Source organism: Ostrinia furnacalis, unplaced genomic scaffold (genome assembly GCF_004193835.3).
Source record: "Ostrinia furnacalis isolate ACB-3 unplaced genomic scaffold, ASM419383v2 OfSCF7123, whole genome shotgun sequence".
Taxonomy (NCBI): Eukaryota; Metazoa; Arthropoda; class Insecta; order Lepidoptera; family Crambidae; genus Ostrinia; species Ostrinia furnacalis.
This window is the reverse complement of record NW_021137362.1, coordinates 35,565-57,564: the sequence shown is the minus strand read 5'-3', so window position 1 is coordinate 57,564 and position 22,000 is coordinate 35,565. Positions and strand designations below refer to the sequence as shown.

General features: G+C 39.6%; 1 protein-coding gene across 1 annotated transcript in view; it reads left to right on the top strand.

Annotated features, from left to right (window-relative positions):
• Positions 1 to 443: 443 nt before the first annotated feature.
• Positions 444 to 22,000, top strand: part of LOC114363459 (ATP-binding cassette sub-family A member 5) — a gene marked incomplete at its 5' end in the record, with an annotated part of 42,622 nt that continues 21,065 nt past the window's right edge. The window contains 11 exons of the mRNA XM_028319183.1: positions 444 to 620; positions 1,461 to 1,633; positions 13,756 to 13,857; positions 14,525 to 14,681; positions 15,941 to 16,295; positions 17,034 to 17,220; positions 18,741 to 18,857; positions 19,392 to 19,611; positions 20,220 to 20,307; positions 20,635 to 20,803; positions 21,363 to 21,515. Coding sequence (XP_028174984.1) covers positions 444 to 620; positions 1,461 to 1,633; positions 13,756 to 13,857; positions 14,525 to 14,681; positions 15,941 to 16,295; positions 17,034 to 17,220; positions 18,741 to 18,857; positions 19,392 to 19,611; positions 20,220 to 20,307; positions 20,635 to 20,803; positions 21,363 to 21,515 — 1,898 coding nt within the window. The remainder of the gene's footprint in view (positions 621 to 1,460; positions 1,634 to 13,755; positions 13,858 to 14,524; positions 14,682 to 15,940; positions 16,296 to 17,033; positions 17,221 to 18,740; positions 18,858 to 19,391; positions 19,612 to 20,219; positions 20,308 to 20,634; positions 20,804 to 21,362; positions 21,516 to 22,000) is intronic.

The window sequence follows — 22,000 nt, the reverse complement described above, 5'->3', positions numbered from 1 at the left end:
TTATTTATTTATTTATTTTAAGGACAGCCAACAAAGCATACACCTTATCTAATATAACCTTAATACATCAAACATTATGTGGTGTTGCCTTACTTAAAGGCTGCCACGGCATGCAAATAAGTGTACTACTAATATAAGGCAAACACAATTTCAATTTTCTTTTCTCTTTTACATAAATCATGTTTAGAGTCTACAGTTCGTTTCGGATACATAGTCCAATCTATAGACTATTTATCCGAAACGAACAAGTCATGCAATACAGCTTTAAATTTACGAGGTGAATATGATATTATGTCGATGCTCCCAGAAGATGACCGTGACAGGCGGCTAAACTGCGATTGGATTCTATTGATTGTCGAAAAATGGCCCAAGTTAGTCCTAAACTCTTTTGCTCGCTCTTTTTTAATTACTTATTTAATAATATACGATTGCTTATTCCCCAGGTGCATGTAGAGAGCACCAAATCACTCGCCTGGTGCGAGGTCACGTGCCCCGAGCAGAAAAAGCTAGAAGGCATGGGCGGGAGTTGTCTTACATTCTGCCACATTACGCTGTACACCTGTTCCCTCCATTGTTCCATGCTATTGAGCATGAGATTAAGGAGAAGACTAATCGACTTGGTGAGTGATTTATGATTTCCTTTTACTAGTTAGTTGCTGGATAAACTGATTGTTCCTGAATCACATACCTTTTATGTGATAAGCTTACTAAGGCAAGTTTCTGTAATATAAGAAAGTTTTTAATGCTATTTAGGATTTAAAGTTACCACTTACCTGTCCTCCAAATAATTCACTATCTTTTGCGCCCGTATCCACAAACGATGCTTGCTTAAGTGAAGCAGCAAATTGAACGCACAGCGTTGAATAGAGCTCTGCGATTGGTTCGTGTGTCACCCTGTGAGTCCACGCGCACTGTGAGACCTCATAGTAATGTTTGTGAATACGGGCAATAGACTTCTCTTTAAAATTTTAAGACAAAATTTAGAACACCAGCGGGGTTACTCTGAAAAACCTTTATCCGTAGTTTCGAATTTGCTATCTCTCTCACGCAAAGCAAGATGCCAGCATGAGAAACGGTGACAGATAAAACCGAAACTACGTAAACAGCATTTCGGAGTAGCCCTTCAGAAGTGGCATATTAGACCCTTGACAGTTTTACAAAAATATAGACCCAACACATTGAACTGTCCCACCCGTAACATTGCAGCGGGGCACCACCCGTTCCGATTTTTGCCATGTTGGAAAAACGATGGTAGCGCCCCCTGTCAATGTAACGGGTGGGGACAGTTCAGTGTAGGTCATCTTTAAAGAATTTTGAAGTAAAAAGTAACATTAGGTCTCATTGCCTAAAAATTATGCTTCAGGTATTTATATTTATATTTTATATTTATAACCCTCCAGCAGTGGATTGTAAAGGGCTGTTGATGATGATTTAATGCTATTGTGTTATTATTATTAAAGGTATAACCAGCTACGGCGTTTCAATGACAACCCTGGAAGAAGTATTCCTAAGTCTAGAAGGAGAGAACGCAGAAGAGACAGAAACGGTGGAAGGCGTGTCTTCAGTGAAGCTTGTGAGAGCGCGGGCGCTCTCCAGGAGTCTCTCTTTGCAGAGCAAGACCTTGAGCTATCAGGTGAGGTTCCAGTTTATAATGCAAGAATGAACGATGAAGTATCACTCAATAAATATTAATGCCCGTTTTTACCCTCAATCTCTAATTTTTAAGTTACCTCTATTTAAACAAAATTCCTGTTATGGGGACCATGCCATAATGCTCGTACATAATCCCGGGCATAATGCCCGTTTTCACCATCAATGTCTAATTTTTTAGTGAACCCCTATGAAAATAAAATTCCTGTTATTTGTTACCACAGGGGTCACTTAAAAATTAGGGATTGATGGTGAAAATGGGCATAACACTTGTATTCACAAACGATGCTTGCTTAAGTAAAGCAGCAACGCTATGCGAAGTCAAAAGCACAGCATCACTCTGCCACTCAAGTATTGTCTATGAACAGGTTTTTGGGACCCTGTGCGTCCACGCGCACTGTGACAACTGTGACTGTGACACCTCATAGTAATGTTTGTGAATACAGGTGTAAGCTTGATATTAAAGCATCTGATTTTAAGGTTCTACCTACAGAGCAGTTCCACTGACAGTGTTACAGTCAAAAGTATTTTGAAGAATAGAGAAATGTCACATGAGCTGATGTTATTTCAATCAAATCTGGCGAACTTGCTAATAGAATTAACTTACTAATGGTTTATCGCCATAAACCAAAGAAGAAGAAGAACTTACTAATGAAATTGATGAAGATGTCACGTAGTGGAATTGCTCTGGCAAAATTAAAAGTATTGGAAATAATAATGGTCTCAATTATCGTCAAATTGCTTACAATTGCCGCTGCCATTTTCCATAAGTATTTTTCACAATGGCTGATGTTTGCTCCCCAATTTAATAAGCATTAACAATTACTAATATTTATCCATATTAATTTATTGAATAAAATTTTTACCCATATCATAGCACCTTTAATACCTTCATGTACAATAACCTGCACAGTTCTAACGTTCAGCTTGTGGTCTCCCGTGAACACAGAATATTTTCCAGGAACTGAACGATAAGGAGCAAAAGACGACGTCATTGCCCACACCACCGGCTTCCCATGCGCTACATTCTACCACGCATGGGGTGGAGCACGTCAAGGTACAGGTTGGTCATCATCGTTGAACCCTTAGATTCTAGAATTCCCTTTATCCAGAAGCAGAAGGCCACGCCGCTGCTTACGTCACTTGCCAGTCACGCAATTCACTTTACTACTCAGGTTCGTCATAATCGTTGAACCCTCAGATTATAGAATTCCATTAGAAACCCTTGGAGCCCTTTATCCAGGAGCAGAAGACGACGTCGCTTGCTAGACATGTGTTGTATTTCACTACACATGGGGTGGAGCGCGTCAAGCTTACAGGTTGCATCCTCAGATTATAATGGTATTAGCATGTAATAAGTCGCGGACTAGAGGTGGGCGCCGATATACAATTGGCCGGCGGCGGCGCGCCGACTTTTTGACCTCGGCGGCGGCGGCGTCGGCGGCGTGACCTTGTTTGACCTTTGTTAATTGGGTATTTTTTTAAAATCTGCTTTTTTAGTATCCGTCGTCAAGACTAATCAGGTGATTTGCAGTTGGTTGGGGTTTGAGCCACTAGAGCAGTGGTTTATCCTAGTAAATTAGCTTTCTTGATCATAGATACTTTGATATTTGGATAGCGGGTTTGGCTGAGATGAGGTTCTCGTGTATTTCCTAAGCGAGCGTACCAATGTGCCGATAAAAGTACCCTTAACATGTATTTTTGAGCTCTTTGGAGGCACATAGTTAATGTTAGATTAGCTGACTGTTAGTGCAATATAATTATTCAGTTCTGTTTATTTATATTTATGGTCTTTCTATGTTATCCTACGGTCCAGGATGTTAATGTAGGTTGATTGCAGCAATGGGTTGAGGTCTAGATTGGCCGGAGGATACGTTTCACGTCTTAAATGATAATATGGTGAGACTTCGAGGCTTAATTACATGCGCCACTTGGTCAGCCAATCAGCTGACTTTGCAACAGTCTAGTCACTTTAAGATCACAGTTACATTTGGGGAAGGCCGCAGCTTTCTGGTGTGTGGGCTACTTTACTAGTAGATGTTATAGAGTATCGGACCAAGTACAGAGTCCTGGGGTACTCCAGCTCTGCAGGTAAAAAGAGAAGATTTTGTCACCGAGTTTGATTTTAAACTGTCTGTTACTGAGATAAGAATCCATCAGCAGGTAGTAGAAGTGTGCTAAAAGGTACTTTTTAATTTCATAGAGTAGTCCTTTGTGATAAACCCAGCTGAAGCCGCAGCGAAAGCAGACGTACAGGATTCTTTCTTTTCCAAACATTGTACTGATTATGGTTGGTATGGTTTCTGCCAAAATTTATGGTCGGGTAGGTATATTACATGGGTCATACTTGCTCGTTTATTCCGTTTATTCCCTTGCCTAACAAGGGAATAAACGAGCAAGAATGATCCTTTTCCATAATTTTAACAATACAAATGTCAGATTAATTGAGCGATAAGAGAATTCGTTAGGCGACTTGCCAGTCTTATGGATCATTTCCAAAGTTAAGAGACTTGCGAGGTTCTCACTCAGTGTGGTCATTGTCAAGACCACGGACTTCATGGTGATCAAATCAAATGCAAGTGCTTTACGAGGGTTCATTTTTGCTATTTCTTTAGTTTATCCATCTCTCTTAGCGTTAGTTCTTTCGTTTCAGCCGAAAGACGTCCTGCGCCGCTCGCATCCAGGCACTTCTGCGACCTTCCCCAAATCGTCGGTCCACCTAGTGGGAGGCCTGCCCACGCTACGTCTTTCGGCTCGTGGTTGCCTGCCACTCAAGAACTTTACTGCCCCAGCGGCCATCAGCTCTACGAGATATGTGCCCCGCCCACTGCCACTTGATTTTAGCGATTCTGTGGGCTACGTCAGTCACTTTGTCCTCCTGCGTCTTTCGTCCTCAATTAGCGTAGTAGAAATCAATCTTCTACTTTGAACTTGAGGAGGGTAAGCGGAAACGTGGCGGTCAACTCCTCAGATAGTCAAGTACAAATATGTCCAGAAGCAGCATACGAAAAGATGCAAAATGGGCCCTCTCAAATCACAATGGGAAGGTTTGGCAGCACAGCACCTAGAATGGCGGGAGATTGTGTTGTGTAGAGGCGAGTCCGCGAATTCAAGGAGCAGCGCACAACTGAACCGAGGAGTTTGCCGCGAAGATCGGCTAGGTAAGTCATCTTCGGGCGCACCAGCGCCGCTAAGACAGCTAAGTCGAAGTGGTCACCATGACCGAAATCGGTCGGATGAATCAAAGGCAGGCATTATACCTGCAAGTCTCGGATCAAGTTCAATGCTTGATCTTATTTTTTTGATTGAGTTGTGGATTTTTTTGATTATCCGTGTCAATGGGTTTAAATAAACCGGCTTGTCATGTAGCAAAGGTCTGAGATTTTTCTTGTCAGTTCGCACTCATGTATTATCGGACCTAATAAGCAGAGAAAACTTTGAGGGAGGTACTTTGTTGCCTTCCAGAGGTTGTGGTTCCCATTTGCATTCCGAGACATATTTGNGCTCACCAGTTGGTGCCACTGTCTTCGCTACTAGCAAGTGACAGGACCTTACTCTACAGTGGCGCTAACTGGTGAGCGCTAAAACGATAGCCCTCATTGAGAACAATCTGAATAATTCAATCATTTTTAAAATAATGGAAGGTACTTGGTAACTAATTATTGTAGCCGCCCTAAAAGCCCTGTTAAGGTCATAGCAGACTTATCAACTCGGAAAGGGATCAACACCGTATTGCCTTTCGCGAACTGTCATCACCTTTCGCGCGCTGTCAACTCGAGGCGAGGCGTTTACGTTACGGAGCGGTGAAGTGTGCTTTGCAGTATGGAGTTTCATACAAAGAATACTGACCGCCTCAAGTTGATACTGTTACGATCCCTTTCCGGGTTGAATAAGTGTGCTACAACCAAACTGTGGAATGGACTTTCCTTTCGTTTCCGGACGGATACGACCTGCACGCTTTCAAGAGGAGAGCGTATCTTCACCTTAAAAGCCGGTAACGCACCTGTAACGCCCCTGGGTCTGCGGGTGTCTATGGGCGACGGTAATCACTTACCATCAGGTGATCCGTCTGCTCGTTTGCCTCCTGTCACATAAAAAAAAAACGTCCTTTTTCAAAAACTCAAATTGTACATACTCGTACTTACTTAAGTACTGCATTAGTAATTTTTAAATTATAGTTTTTAAGTAATTTTAAGTTAATGTATTATTGTTTAATCCTTTAAGTACTGCCATTTGGCATAGTCTTTGAAGAAAACTATCACTTAATATCTATGCCCCTTTTCCAGGGTTTTAATGTCAGCGTCAGGTCTCCTCGAAAGCTTCAAGCCGATCGAGGTGTTAGCACACCCGTTTCAACAGACGGAACAGCAGGAAGAGTTTAACGTGGGCAACGTGGTGTGCGCCATCTTTATGGGCATGATCTTCGCTCTGGTGCCGGTTACGCTGGCTGTGGATATTGTTTATGATAGGGAGGTGAGTGCAGCAGCCTTTTAGGATAGCCTATTTTTTCCAATAGTGCTGCAGTCGACAGGGACTGATCTAGCATTCTTTTGAAATTCTAGAATCGGTAGTCTGATGCCTCAACCGTTAGCCTATTGGCGCTTTGTCGCTCAGCCATTAGACTGACAACTTCCTGCAACTGGCTGCAGCTGGATAAAAAAGCTAGAGATCATACTTCGTGGTGCTCTTTAGGAAAGGTCTCATTGGCGTCTAAGAGTGGTCTGTCACTGACTGAAACGATGTTATTTTGACAATGTAGATCTCCTAGGAAAAGTATTTGAAGATAATGACATTATAGATACTGTATGGTTAGTTTTTAAGTTATTATTAAGCCTACCTAGATTAAGTTATGCTATCGCATTAGGTTTTAAGTACCTGTAAAGATAGTGATAATGTGTGTGGAAATAAATAAATAAATAAATTATATTTTCAGATAAAAGCCAAGAATCAGTTGCGGGTGAACGGGCTGTCGATGAGCATGTACTTCCTCACTTACTTCACGATCCTGATCTTTATCATGATCATCACAAGCGCAGGAGTACTAGTTCTAGTAAGTAGACATACATGCACAATTAACTCAAAACTCATATCCGGTCAAAACTACTTTTGACTGCAAAAATCAAGCAAGACTGCAATAATCAAAGTGGTATTGACCAATGCTCTTAGTTAAAACCACTTTTGATTGAATTTTACTGTCAAAACTATTATTGAGTATGCACTTTAGCCAAAAACAAAACCACTTTTAACATTCATGACCCTTTTAGATCATATTCATGTTTTTGCTCTATTATTATTCAGTTACCTATTGTAAAGTTAAATAAGACAGTGTCTGCTGCGAATGGCTCATGAAACGAAAAGCTGGCAGAGAATGCCTATTGGCATCATGTCTACCATTTGTACCTATAATTTCGCATGCAATAAAATTTCCACTTCTTCTTCTTGTTGTCGTGTCGGCAACGAACCTATACAGTGTCAGCCCCTAACTCTGCTACTAGAGTATCGTAGTTGGTTCACATTAATTTTCCTTTAACCAGGTGATCCTCAACGACATCCCGAGCCTGACCAACGGCTCCGCCATCATGATGCTGTGCTTCCTACTCATCTTATACAGCCCGTCAGCCATCTTGTTCAACACGTGCCTGTCTTACGTGTTCGACAAAATGGACTCCGCTCAGAGCATCATGCCGAACATAACCACGTGGGTCGGCGTCATACCGTTTATACTGGTCGCTGTTATGGATACTTTTAAATGGGGTAAGTTTGTTAGGTTAAAAGGGACTATTCCCACTTCTCGTTTCCACCTCTGCAACTCCTGTGTAGCCAGGATCTACAGCTTGACCGCCATAAAACCCAACCAATGAAGGTCAAGTTTGTCCCGGGGGAAAGTTAAAGTGTCATTGGACCCGCAACGAAATTAATCAGATGAACATAGGAGGAGTTCGAAATTAAGGTTCGACTTCCCTCCATTGCAAAGCGGATGACAGATGACAAACAAAGGTTTAAAACCTTTAAGAAAAGATTATGCACCACGGACAATAAATATCAATTAAGGGGGGCTATCTCTGTCTGTTAGGTTATAATGTAGATTGTTCCATCCACGATGACGCGCCCCTCCAATTTTTGGTCTCGGTCGCGCGGGGTGCGGGGAGTTTGATCCAAACAATCCGAGCGGCATTATTGTAGTGTGCGTGTGCACTCATGGATAATTTAGCGTGTACCGATAACACTCAAATATTAGTGGAAGAATGGTGGGGCGCCTCTTCGTTCGAACGATTCATAGTCAGTTATTTAATGACTAGTAAATGTTACTGTTTCATGTTATTATACGAATAAAAAGACATTTATGTTTTAATGACTTTTACTCTTGTTACAGGTAGCGATATAGCGTTCTATCTTCATTTAGTGTTTAGTTTCTTGGATGTTATGTACATACCTTATGCAATCATCTATTACGTTGATAGGTAAGTGTATTTTATCTTATTTGGAAAATTATTATTCTTCTAATAGAGTATTCCATCTTATTCTATCTACCTCAAAATAGTGATATTAAATAAAAATCCAGTGCATTAAAATGTGTGATCAAATCAACACCATTGGCATTATATTGCTGAACCACAACACTAATGATATTATTTGGTTGTAAATAAACATAAAGACCATTAACAAGTAAACCTTCGTCTCTGAATTATCTACCTAGACTATAAAAAGATTCTTAACTATTGATTCATTGTATCCTTAAAGCTTTTTACAAAATGTTACAATTTAATCTTTAAACGGCACTAATCCCACCTCTCTTTCCCAACACTGCAACTTCTGTATAGCCAGGATCGTCAGCTTCACCGCCAATACAAACCCAACCAGTGAAGTTTATAAAGTTTGTTGCGGGAGAAAGTTAAGCCCAATGGCCCGCAATGAAATTGTAGGTTTAAAGCTTAACTGAGTCAGCACCTTTTCTACATATATTCAGATGAAGACTACTAGGTATAGGTATTCTTTCTATTTTACTATTCTAAAATTATTAACTACCCCCAGAGTATACCTGACGTGCAACCTACGTGGGTTATGTACCACGCCAGCGCTGTCCAGCTACTTCACAGCAGAAGTGTGGGTGCTGATAGCAGCCATGCTGTTCCACGTACCGGTCAGCGGTGCTGTACTACTAGCAGCTGACCGGTGGAAGTCAGGCGGCAGGCTGTGTAAGGTAAGTAATAGGAATAGAAGAAGAATGGCAACAGAGTGCTTAGTGTGAGTTTACATCATCATCAGTTTACATCAAACGTTCTCACTAGTGAGCGTGTTAAAAAATTAAATGAAAAGTTTAGTTCTTGAAAGTTTCCACTAGGGGCGCATTACTGTACAATCCGTCATACATTTAATGTAGGTAATTATTTTACACGCTCACTAGTGACGACGTTTGAGGTAAACTTACACTAAGCCCTCAGAAGATTCATTATTATTATACATTTTATAAATATTATTATTATTTGCTTTTTGGATGTAAAAAATTAAAATTATGTTTCACGTTGAGCTAGACAGCAGTGTTGCCAATAAAGTGAGATTTTCAGCGAAAAAAAGAAAAGAAAAGTAACTAATAATTAAGGATTTTGTATTGCAATTTATGACTATGACGACATAATTGACTAAATTATTTGTTAGTGAAGACGTTTGATGTGAACTCGCACTAAGCCCCCAGGTCAAACAATAAAGTGTTGTATCCTTGAAATTATTGATTTAATGGTGTACTTAATCTTGTCATTTGCCCACAGCGNTATCATCATTTGATTTTTTAAATTTTCATACAAAATAAATTTTATAAAATCCGATTTGTATGAAAATTAAAATAATTAAAATGAAAATATCAATTTTCTGACTTCACCATACCATTTATATGACCATGTTAACATGGGCTAGTGCCGGCTCATATACCCATTTACCTAACACCCTGTATACAATGTTTTTTTTTATACATTTTTGTTTGTTATATTTTTTTTTGTTTTTAGTGTTATATTTATTTGTTTTTTTTTTTTATTTTATTTAATTTTTTTTTTTATTCGTTTAATTTTCCCTTCAATATTAACTTATTATTAACTACCGGTCAGTTTGGTTTTCCCCAAGACATTCTAGCCTTTATTTACGAACATGTATTCCCTTGTCAGGGGGCTCCGGCGGCGGGTCAGTGTGCCCCGAGACAGAGGCGGAGGCGGAGGCCGAGGCGGTGGACGTCAGCATACACACGCCTCTCGTGGCCGGCACCCCGCCCCCCGCGAGGCAACAGCACCACAGGTATGTACTCCGAATTTTCTGTAGATCCTGGCTACACAAGAGTTGCAGCGGTGAGAATGAGAGGTGGAAATAGTCCATACCAAAATTTCTAAAACAGTGATTTTGACGCACTTATGCTTCCGACTTTTTGTGTTTTAATGGCTCAAAGGTGCCTACGCGAGTCATGTTAAGAGAACTCCCACGTTGGGCGCCAATGTTTTCAAGACATTCAAAAAGACAATGCCGGAAATTGGCGTCTTTTTATTTTCGCGCGGCCATCGACCAAACTTTTTTGATTACAAAATAGTGTAATAAACCAAACTTACTATGACATGTATCCTCTAAACTCAGTCTGAACTGAGTTACGAGCATTAGAAGTTTGATGATTTACATACTAGATTTGCTTTTTGCGCGCAAGTTTTGTAAGAAATTGCAACAAAATAGTGACGTCTTTTTTTATTGCGCTGATTCTGCTCCACACTGATGGCTGGAGCCTATAATGGATGATATTGTTTGTTTACACATACAATGTCACTANGTTAGAAGTTTGATGATTTACATACTAGATTTGCTTTTTGCGCGCAAGTTTTGTAAGAAATTGCAACAAAATAGTGACATTGTATGTGAAAACAAACAATACCATCTATTAAAGGCTCCAGACATCAGTGTGGAGCAGAATCAGCGCAATAAAAAAATAGCGCAATATTTGGTTGCAATTTCTTACAAAACTTGCGCGCAAAAAGCAAATCTAGTATGTAAATCATCAAACTTCTAACGCTCGTAACTCAGTTCAGACTGAGTTTAGAGGTATATATGTCATAGTAAGTTTGGTTTATTACACTATTTTGTAATCAAAAAACAAAGTTTGGTCGATGGCCGCGCGAAAAAAAAAGACACCACCTTCCATACAAAGTCTGGCATTGCCATTTCAAGCGTCTAACTTAAGCAGTTAAGATTTTTCATACAAAAGGATTTTCCCGCTAATTCCCGGTCCCGTGGGAATTTCGGGAATACCTTGTTGTAACTAAGCTTTAAGTTTACTAAGGTACCTACATGCCAAATTTCAAGCGTCTAACTTAAACAGTTTAGATTTTTCATACAAAAGGATTTTCCCGCTAATTCCCGTTCCCGTGGGAATTTCTGGAATTCCCGTTCGCGTGGCAATTTCGGCAATTCCCGTTCCCGTGGGAATTTCGGCAATTCCCGTTCCCGTGGGAATTTCGGGAATTCCTTGTTGTAAGAAAGCTTTAAGTTTACTAATGTACCTACTACATACCAAATTTCAAGCGTCTAACTTAAGCAGTTTAGATTTTTCATACAAAAGGATTTTCCCGCTAATTCCTGTTCCCGTGGGAATCCATAAGTATACTATAACCTGCCCAGGAGTATGAAAAATAATTGTACCAAGTTTCGTTAAAATCCGTCGAGTAGTTTTTGTTTTTTTTTTATGAATTTTGATGGCCAGAACTGGCACATGACTGTGGCCAGAAATGGGGTAAAGCTGGCCAAAAATGGCACAAATTCCCATTTCTCTTTCTTTTCTACAGAATTATTTTTCCATTGAATCATTATGAAAAAAAATGTATTCTTAGGCTAGATATAAATATATTTAATCACTTTTTACAAGAAATAAGTCCGTGATAACAAAAACTGTAAAATGATATAGCCTCAAAGTCTAAAAAATTCTTAAAATGGCCAAAACCGGGTCACCTGCCCTAGGCCTCCCCCAATAATTTCCACAATGGCCGGTTGGTGGCGGCCTGCATCCAGCGCCTTCCTGCTACCTTTATGAGGTCGTCGGTCCACCTTGTGGATGGCAGCCTTATGCTGCGCTTTCCGGTACGTGGCCTCCAATCCAGAACCTTGCTGCCTCATCGGCCGTCAGTTTTGCTAACTAGGGCAGAATCGCTGGAAGACCTCGGCACAATGCTCGAAGACCTAATCGAGTCTCCCAACAGGTAGGCCTTGGACATGGACAAAACGAAGCTTATGACCATGTTCCGCCCTACCTATTTTCGGTTGGGAACCTGATTTTCGAAATTGTTGACAAGTATGTCAACCTCGGATAAACGATTCAGCTAAGTAGATTCAATTTCGAGAAAGCGGTAAATCGTCAAATCCTACNGCCGCGTTCGGGAAACTACACAACATCTTTTCGTCCAAAATACCTCAGTGCTTAAAGACGAAAGTCTTCAAACAATGTGTGTTACCAGTGATAATATACGGCTCGGAAACGTGGCCTCTCAAAGTTGCACAGCGTGCTATGAAGAGGGCTGTGCTTGGTGTTTCTTTACGAGTTCGAATCAGAAATGAGAAGCCCTGTTTACGAACTAAAGTCGCTGACCTGACATAGCCCGGCGGACTAGCAAGCTGAAGTGGCAATGGGCAGGGCACATAGTACGCAGAACAGTGGGACAAAAAGTTATGTTGAGAGACATGAGAAAATCATTGGTCTTTGCCAATTATGTACTTTGAGCTTTGTAGCAGGTTCTGGCGCGTTTAAACGCTTTGTTTAAAGTCTCAATTAAAACCTTTATCTGATTCCGATATTACGATATTGGGTCGCTCAATATCGGAATTGTAATATCGGATCTCATCTTCCGAGATTCCGATATTACGAGATTCCGAGATTCCGATATTCATGCCGAAGGTGTGACACGATGAGAACGCGAAAAATGACCCCGTTTTTTATCGTTTCATGTGATTTTTTCATATTATTTTTGCTTCTATTACGATAAAATTTATTTTGTATGTAGCTAAATAGATATTTTATCATCTGATTTCAAAGTTATTGTTCTAACTTATAGCATTTATGAACTATTATTGTGTGACCATCAAATTTGAGTGTAAATGAGAAGTACCCAATTGAAATCAAACGTCATTCACTCGAAAAAATAATACGTCAAAGACCAGTGTTCTCAGTTATTTACGTGGGAAAATTACCCGAAACATGGGAAATTAATAATAATTTTAGAACTTTTTAGTTATGTATTACGCATACTATGTAAATAAAATAATTTATCATAATAATTGTGTTTTAATGGGATATATTTTCATAGGCAAATTTGATCCTTCCCAAAAATGTGGAACTGCGAAATTCAAATTTTCTTACATTGATTGCAAGTCAGTGTCAGGTTGTATGTTAAAAAAAATCTATCAGAGATAATAATACATATATTGATGATGCATAAGATTATGATTATAATGTACACAAGATTCGTAATTTGTAACTGCGTGAATCATTTTTGATCAACATTATGTACATACCCTGACCCTGACACACTGACTTGCAAACAATGTAAGAAAATTTGAACATTGAAAATTTCGCGCCTACCTCAACGCATTCACCTTTCATCCTTTTAAAATGGCACGGAATAATCTTTCATCCTTTTAAAATGGCACGGAATAATAATTCTGTCTACATTTCCAAGTAACATCTGCCGGTCTATGTTTTTCTTAAAATAAATGGGTAAAATGTTTTGGCTAACATGGCATCCCTAAATTCACTCACACAATAGACAAACGCCAAAATTTTGCGTCACAGTTTTGTTGTAGCGCGAGTTCCGTCCGCCTTTTTTTATAGGTCCATGGAAATAACAATGGTCTCAATTATAGTCAAATTGCTTACATATGCCGCTGCCATTTTCCATAAGTATTTTTCACAATGGCTAATATTTGCTTCCCAATTTAATAAGCATTAACAATAACTAATATTTACCCATATAAATTTATTGATTAAAATATTTACCCATATCATAGCACCTTTAATACCTTCATGTACAATAACCTGCACAGTTCTAACGTTCAGCTTGTGGTCTCCCGTGAACACAGAATATTTTCCAGGAACTGAACGACAAGGAACAGAAAACGACGTCACTGCCCACACCACCGGCTTCCCATGCTCTGCATTCTACCACGCATGGGGTGGAGCACGTCAAGGTACAGGTTGGTCTTCATCGTTGAACCCTCAGATTCTAGAATTCCCTTTATCCAGAAGCAGAAGGCCACGTCGCTGCCCACGCCAACTGCCTACAGATACCAGGTTCGTTATCATCTTTGAATCTTCAGATTCTAGAATTCCGAATTTTCCAGGATTCCCTTTATCTAGGAGCAGAAGACGACGTCACTTGCTAGTCATGTGTTGCATTCCACCACACATGGGGTGGAGCACGTCAAGGTACAGGTTCGTTATCATCATCATTATTTCAGCCAAAAGATGTCCATTGCTGCACAAAATCCTCCCCAAGAATTGCAAAACAATGAATATTACTTTATTATTCCAAGTAAAGACCGATGACCTGGTAAAGGTTGTTAGTATTATGAGCTGTTGGTGATCCTCGAAAATAAATAGCAGCAGCAGGCTAGCAGTGTCCTTTGGTTAAACAAACTTTAGTCAACTCATCTCATTGCTAAGAAAGCATAGGTATAATACATTCAAATTAAAATGTAGGTAAACCAAAAGATTTTCAGAGGCTTAAAGTTGGGCATATAGCCAACATCGGAGGTATTTAAACAAGACGTATCAAAAATCATCATTGGTTAAATTCACTCTTATCGGTTGCTTATAGTTATAAAAATACATATTCCAAAAAGACAATATTTATTTCCTCAGGTGACCCCTGAAGCGCCAGTATCAGTGGACGCCCTAGGAGAACTGGTCAAAACCAACCCGTCATGTTGGCGAACATTCTGCGCCTTGGTCTACATCAGGACCGTCCGTATGATCCGGGATCCCTACAAGCTGTATGTCATGATCTTCATGCCTATAAGTAAGTATAATATTATTATATTGTATAGCATGCATAAAATGTTTCACATCTGTCTCCTTTTTAAGTTTGGTTGTACAACCTAGCCTTAGAAATATTTAAGGCCAAGGTGTAACCCACCTTATTTTAAGCTGCATGTATCTTTAATATAGGTAGTTAGGTAAAATAAAAAAATGATCTGTCAAATAACAACACGTTGGGCGCCAATATTTTGTTTACGTCTAAATCTGACTTAAATTATATTGTTGCCGCTGTCTACTAAGCACCCTTATATGCCAATGCTATTTACATGATTTGGGACCCCTTATTATTATGTATGCTATAGGTATGAAAGATATTTCAATGACACCACGTTGGGCGCCAAGAATTTTTAAACCATCATATAAGACTAAATTGACTTTAAAGGTGGAAAAAATAGACTAATTTAAAAAAAAATAGAAAATTGATATTGCTGTTGGCTGGCTATTATAAAGGACAATGACCAAAAGTGGTCCAAATGTCCACCACTAATGAGACCTATATTGGCTTATAGTCCATTAAATAGAGATTAACTTTCAGTATGAGACGAAAAAAAAATAAGATGTCAGTAAAAAGTTATGACTGTTTAAAAAAATGTAGTAGTTTACGCGCTAATCTCAGGAACTACTGGTCCGATTTGAAAAATTATTTTTGTTATGGATAGCCCATTTATCAAGGATAGTTTTAGGATAAATAACATCACCCTACAACCAATAGGGGCGGAGCAGTAAAGACAAATGTTGTAAAAATGGGAAATATTATTCAAACTATTTTCACGCGTACAAAGTCATAGGCACAGCTAGTATAATATTTAATAAAACTCATCTATAACCCCGCGCCATATGCGACATGACATAACATGCGTAGATTAGTCCAAAATGTGCAATGGATAGACTGATATCATGAACATTTTTCGGATGAAAAGGTAAAAAACAGACTTTTCATTCAGTCATAACTTTTTACTGACAGCATATTTTTGATTGCGATTTGGTTATAACGAATCAGTATTAGTAGACTATTTTACTACATAGGTCTCGTTAGTGGTGGACATTTGGACCACACACCTTACATTTTTGGTCATTGTCCTTTATTGTATGTATTGGTCAGTTGATCTTTAAAAGAGCGGTCATTCATTATGTAAATAATCGTACTCGTCTTTGTCGTAATCATTGTTTTGAAAGATTAAAAAAAGTATGTCCATTGAATTGTGATGTCATCATGCATGTAAATTCTTCTCATTCCAGTATCCTGCGCTCTCGGTCTCTACATGAAGTCAAGACAGATTGTATTTTTTCGGATGCAGCCGCTCAAATTGGACCCTAACGCCTATTTCAATAAGACCCCAATTGCAATATTCAGTGAAACGAACGACTTCAAAGAAGTATCCGACTTGAGGGATTCCCTCGAAATGCTTGGAGCTCATCCGATCATAGACTTTGACGGAAACTTCTCGAGTCTTCTCGATATGGAGAATTTTGGAGCATTCAATCTGAAAGGAAGCTTGGTGCCAGGTTTTGGGAAAGCAATGGCCTACTACAATAGCACGTATACGCACAGTTTGCCTATCATTATCAATTTGTTGGACAATAGTATTTATAGGTAAGTGATTCTGATACATAACTCCGAAGAACTAGATTGGTACTTTGTGGTTGAATTGTGCCTATTGTGTCCCAATTGAGAACAATCTGATCAATGATTCTTAAGTCAAAAATATTGGTACTTGGTAACTAATTATTGTAGCCGCCCTAAAAGCCCTGTTAAGGTCATAGCAGATTTATCAACTCGGAAAGGGATCAATACCGTATTGCCTTTCGCGCGCTGTCAACTCGAGGCGAGGCGTTTACGTTACGGAGCGGTGCACTTCACTGCAGTATGGAGTTTCATACAAAGAATACTGACCGCCTCAAGTTGATACGGTTACGATCCCTTTCCGGGTTGAATAAGTGTGCTACAACCAAACTGTGGAATGGACTTTCGTCTGCGGTGTTTCCGGACGGATACGACCTGCAAGCTTTCAAGAGGAGAGCGTATCTTTAACTTAAAAGCCGGTAACGCACCTGTAACGCCCCTGGGTCTGCGGGTGTCTATGGGCGACGGTAATCACTTACCGTGATCCGTCTGCTCGTTTGCCTCCTGTCACATAAAAAAAACGTCCTTTTTTTCAAAAACTCAAATTGTACATACTCGTACTTACTTAAGTACTGCATTAGTAATTTTTAAATTATAGTATTTTAAGTTAATGTATTATTATAAAATTATTGTTTATTCCCTTAAGTACTGCCATTTGGCATAGTCTTTGAAAAAAACTATCACCAGCTAATCTCTATTCTTTTCCAGGGTTTTAATGTCAGCGTCAGGTCTCCTCGAAAGTTTCAAGCCGATCGAGGTGCTGGCCCACCCGTTCCAACAGACGGAACAGCAAGAAGAGTTCAACGTGGGCAACGTGGTGTGTGCCATCTTTATGGGCATGATCTTCGCTCTGGTGCCGGTTACGCTGGCTGTGGATATTGTTTATGATAGGGAGGTGAGTGTAGTATACCCTTGGTTTTTGGATAGCCCTCTTTTCAAAGCGATTGAAATGACTAATATTCCCACCAAAGCTAGCTAGCTAGCTAAGCTAAATATACTTGTGTTAGAAGTGTGTCCCCCACATTGAGATATAATGTACTACGTACGTACAGTAATATTACTTCAATGGTCCCCCACAGCCAGTCGACAGGGGTTGAACTTCGTCCTTGTAAAATTATCGAATCGGTAGTCCGACACCTTAACCATTGGGCTATAGTTATTAGGATGACTACTTCAAGAAGGTAACTGCCTGTGACTGGATAAAAACAGCAGGAGATCGTGCTTGTAGGCCTTCTGATCTTTGGGAGAACATGATAATGGATTGACATTGACGAAGATAATATTTAATATTTTGACAATGTTGATCTCATAAAAAAGTTACAGTAGTATAAGTTATGTAGTATTTTAGTCCAGTCATTACGTACATTCAAAAAAGAAAATGAATTTGCGCTTCTAATTTTTTAATATGTTGTAGGGGATGCCTAGAAAAGCTTAACTTGAGATTGTCGACCAAACTTTCCTAGGAGCTTTCGCCGCCATGTTGAAAAAAGGGGTAAAATTTGTTTTTCGGCAATAACTCGGCTATCCGATGAGACTCGAAAATTTTTGTAGGACACTTTTTGTAGCTTTCTTTGTGCTCTACAATAACGCCCGAACCATTTTTAGCGTATCATGCATCGTTATCGAGATATCGATCGATAAAGTCAAAAATTTTGGACACAAATTATTTCGGAATAATTAAATAATTAACGTCAGATACGTACAACATAACTTCGAAGGAAAGGTTGCAATCATATTCGACGGTTATCCGACTGATATGACACTCGCTGGAACGAAAACTTCGGAAAGAGTACGACGTTCGAGAAAAAACCAATCGCCGGAGTTCACATTCGATGAGACAACTACTCCAAAAGTTAGCCAGGAGAAGTTTCTCACAAGGGATCAAAACAAGAACCAACTAATACAAATGCTTTGCCGTTACTTAAAAAAAAGTAATTAAAAAGTAATTAAAAGTAATTAAATTTTACTTTTTACTTTTTAATTAATTATTTAATTATTTCGGAATTTTTCATATTTATTAAGACCCAAAGAAAAAAAAAGAAAAAAACAAAAATTGTGTCCAAAATTTTTGACTTTATCGATCGATATCTCGATAACGATGCATGATACGCTAAAAATGGTTCGGGCGTTATTGTAGAGCACAAAGAAAGCTACAAAAAGTGTCCTACAAAAATTTTCGAATCTCATCGGATAGCCGAGTTATTGCCGAAAAACAAATTTTAAGCGTTTTCCAAGATGGCGGCGAAAGCTCCTAGGAAAGCTTGGTCGACAATCTCAAGTTAAGCTTTTCTAGGTATCCCCTACAACATATTAAAAAATTAGAAGCGCAAATTCATTTTCTTTTATTTGCCTTTTTTTCGGACGAAATGACTGGACTATTTGAAGACAATGTATAAAAATCTACTTACTTTTCAGATAAAAGCCAAGAATCAGTTGCGGGTGAACGGGCTGTCGATGAGCATGTACTTCCTCACTTACTTCACGATCCTGATCTTCATCATGATCATCACAAGCGCAGGAGTACTAGTTCTAGTAAGTTCACATACATTATTATGAAAAAACTTTATTGCACAATAAAATAGTACAAAAGGTGGACTTAATGCTATTTAAGTATTCTCAGCCAGTCGACCCCTGGGTTATGCAGAAAGCTGTGAGTGCGAAGGTAGAATACATACATGCAAAATTAACTCAAAACTCATATCCGGTCAAAACTACTTTTGACTGCAAAAATCAAGCAAAAGTGGTATTGACCAATGCTCTTAGTTAAAACCACTTTTGACTGAATTTTACTGTCAAAACTATTATTGAGTATGGACTTTAGCCAAAACCAAAACCACTTTTAACATTCATGACCCTTTTAGATCATATACATGTTTTTGCTCTATTATTAATTAGTTACCTATTGTAAAGCTAAATAAGACAGTGTCTACTGCTAATGGCACATGAAACGAAAAGCTGGCAAAGAATGCCTACTGGCATCATGTCTACCATTTGTACCTACAATTTCGCATGCAATCAAATTTCTAACTAATCGTGGTTAGTTCACATTATCTTTTCTTCAACCAGGTGATCCTCAACGACATCCCGAGCCTGACCAACGGCTCCGCCATCATGATGCTGTGCTTCCTACTTATTCTCTACAGCCCGTCGGCCATCTTGTTCAACACGTGCCTGTCTTACGTGTTCGACAAGATGGACTCCGCTCAGAGCATCATGCCAAACATTACTACGTGGGTCGGCGTCATACCGTTTATACTGGTCGCTGTTATGGATACTTTTAAATGGGGTAAGTTAGTTATGTTAAAAGGGACTATTCCCACCTCTCGTTTCCACCTCTGCAACTCCTGTGTAGCCAGGATCTACAGCTTGACCGCCATAAAAACCCAACCAATGAAGGTCAAGTTTGTCCCGGGGGAAAGTTAAAGTGCCATTGGACCCGCAACGAAATTAATCAGAAGAACATAGGAGGAGTTCGAAATTAAGGTTCGACTTCCCTCCATTGCAAAGCGGATGACAGATGGCAAACAAAGGTTTAAAATCTTTAAGAAAAGATTATGCACCACGGACAATAAATATCAATTAAGGGGGCCTAGCTCTGTCTGTTAGGTTATAATGTATTAGATTGTTTCATCCACGATGACGCGCCCCACCAATTTTTGGTCTCGGTAGCGCGGGGTGCGGGGAGTTTGATCCGAGCAATCCGAGCGGCATTATTGTAGTGTGCGTGTGCACTCGTGGATAATTTGGCGTGTACCGATAACACTCAAAGATTAGCGGAAGAATGGTGGGGCGCGTCTTCGTTCGAACGATTTCTAGTCAATTATTTAAGGATTAGTAAATGTTACTGTAAATAAAAATACATTTATGTTTTAATGACTTTTACTCTTGTTACAGGTAGCGATATAGCGTTCTATCTTCATTTAGTGTTTAGTTTCTTGGATGTTATGTACATACCTTATGCAATCATCTATTACGTTGATAGGTGAGTTGGTTTTGTCTTTTTAGTAAGTTTTAGAATGTAAGTAATTCTATATTAACACCATCTGTGTGATGTAGCCATCATACATGGTAAATCAAGGGTCTTTCAGACACCAGTAGACATTGTATAACCTCACGCTTTCTAGAAAATATCTCCTTATCTTCTAAATCAACTATATTTATTCTATCTTTCTAACTTATTACGCATTTACAAACTCTTAAATAAAACAATTCTCATCAGAAAAAAAATACAGAAACATACACACACACACAATAAATTACGCGGGAAGTAAGTAAGTACCTCTTTAAAATAAATATTAACCTTCCCCAGAGTATACCTGACGTGCAACCTACGCGGGCTGTGCACGACGCCAGCGCTGTCCAGCTACTTCACAGCAGAAGTGTGGGTGCTGATAGCAGCCATGCTGTTCCACGTACCAGTCAGCGGGGCTGTACTGCTGGCTGCTGACCGGTGGAAGTCAGGCGGCAGGCTGTGTAAGGTAAGCCATCCGGTACTGATAGAAGAAGAATGGCAACAGAAGACTCATTTACATTTTATAAAGATTTGCTTTTTGGATGTTAATTATTATGTTTCACGTTGAGCTGGACAGTGAAAATTTCAACAAAAAAAGAAATAAAATAAAATTAAAAAATATTAATAGGTACCTAACTAATCGATAAAGTAGTCAATTGAAATAATGCTTTTTATCTGCCAGAACAGTAGTCCCATATTTTTTATTGCAATTTATGACTATGACGACAGAATTGACTAAATATTTGTTATTTCAAAACAACAGCAAACCACTTTCATAGTTCATTGAAATCCTTCTCCGATTTCAATATGAAATAAAGAAATAAAGAAAACTCGCACTAAGCATACTGAAAACGGAGATGGATTTCAATTAATAATTAAAATGGTTTGCTGTTGTTATGAAATAACAAATATTTAGTCAATTCTGTCGTCATAACCATACATTGCAAAAAATGAAGTGTTCTTTTAATAAGTATCCTTTAAATTATTGATTTATTGGTGTACTTAATCTTGTCATTTGTCCACAGCGCAAACGCAGCAGTAGCGAGAGCCCGGTAGACCTGGAGACAGACATGGGCGGCTGCGAGGCGGGCGAGGACGAGGACGTGCGCCGCGAGCGCCGGCGCGTGGCCGCCGTCATGCAGCAGCCCAGCGCCAACGCGCCGGTCCTTGTTGTGCATGTGAGTGGATACCTAGTGATGTCGTCTAGATCAGTCTTTCCCAAAGTGGGCGATAACGCCCCCTTGTGGGCACTGCAGGCTTAAAGGGGGGCGGTAAGAGACCAAAAATCGGGACGTTGTGTAGAGGCTTCGGAGGCGTCATCTACTAGGAGGACTCTTAGACACCGACTGAGCTCGACTCTTGACTACAAAAATGGGGGGTGCTAAAAAAGAATTTATTCTCAAAGTGGGCACTAGNGGGGTCATTGGACAAAATTCTACGTGCTCACGGACCACACTATAGATAAACAAATGCAGCAGTAGTGCGCCGCGAGCGCCGGCGCGTGGCCGCCGTCATGCAGCAGCCGAGCGCCAACGCGCCCGTGCTTGTTGTGCATGTGAGTGGATAGCGATGTCGTCAAAAGCCCGTTCCGTGAGCACTTAGAATTTTGTCCAATGACCCCTAGCTACCCATCCTTATCGCTCGCGCGTAATTATTTTGCTGT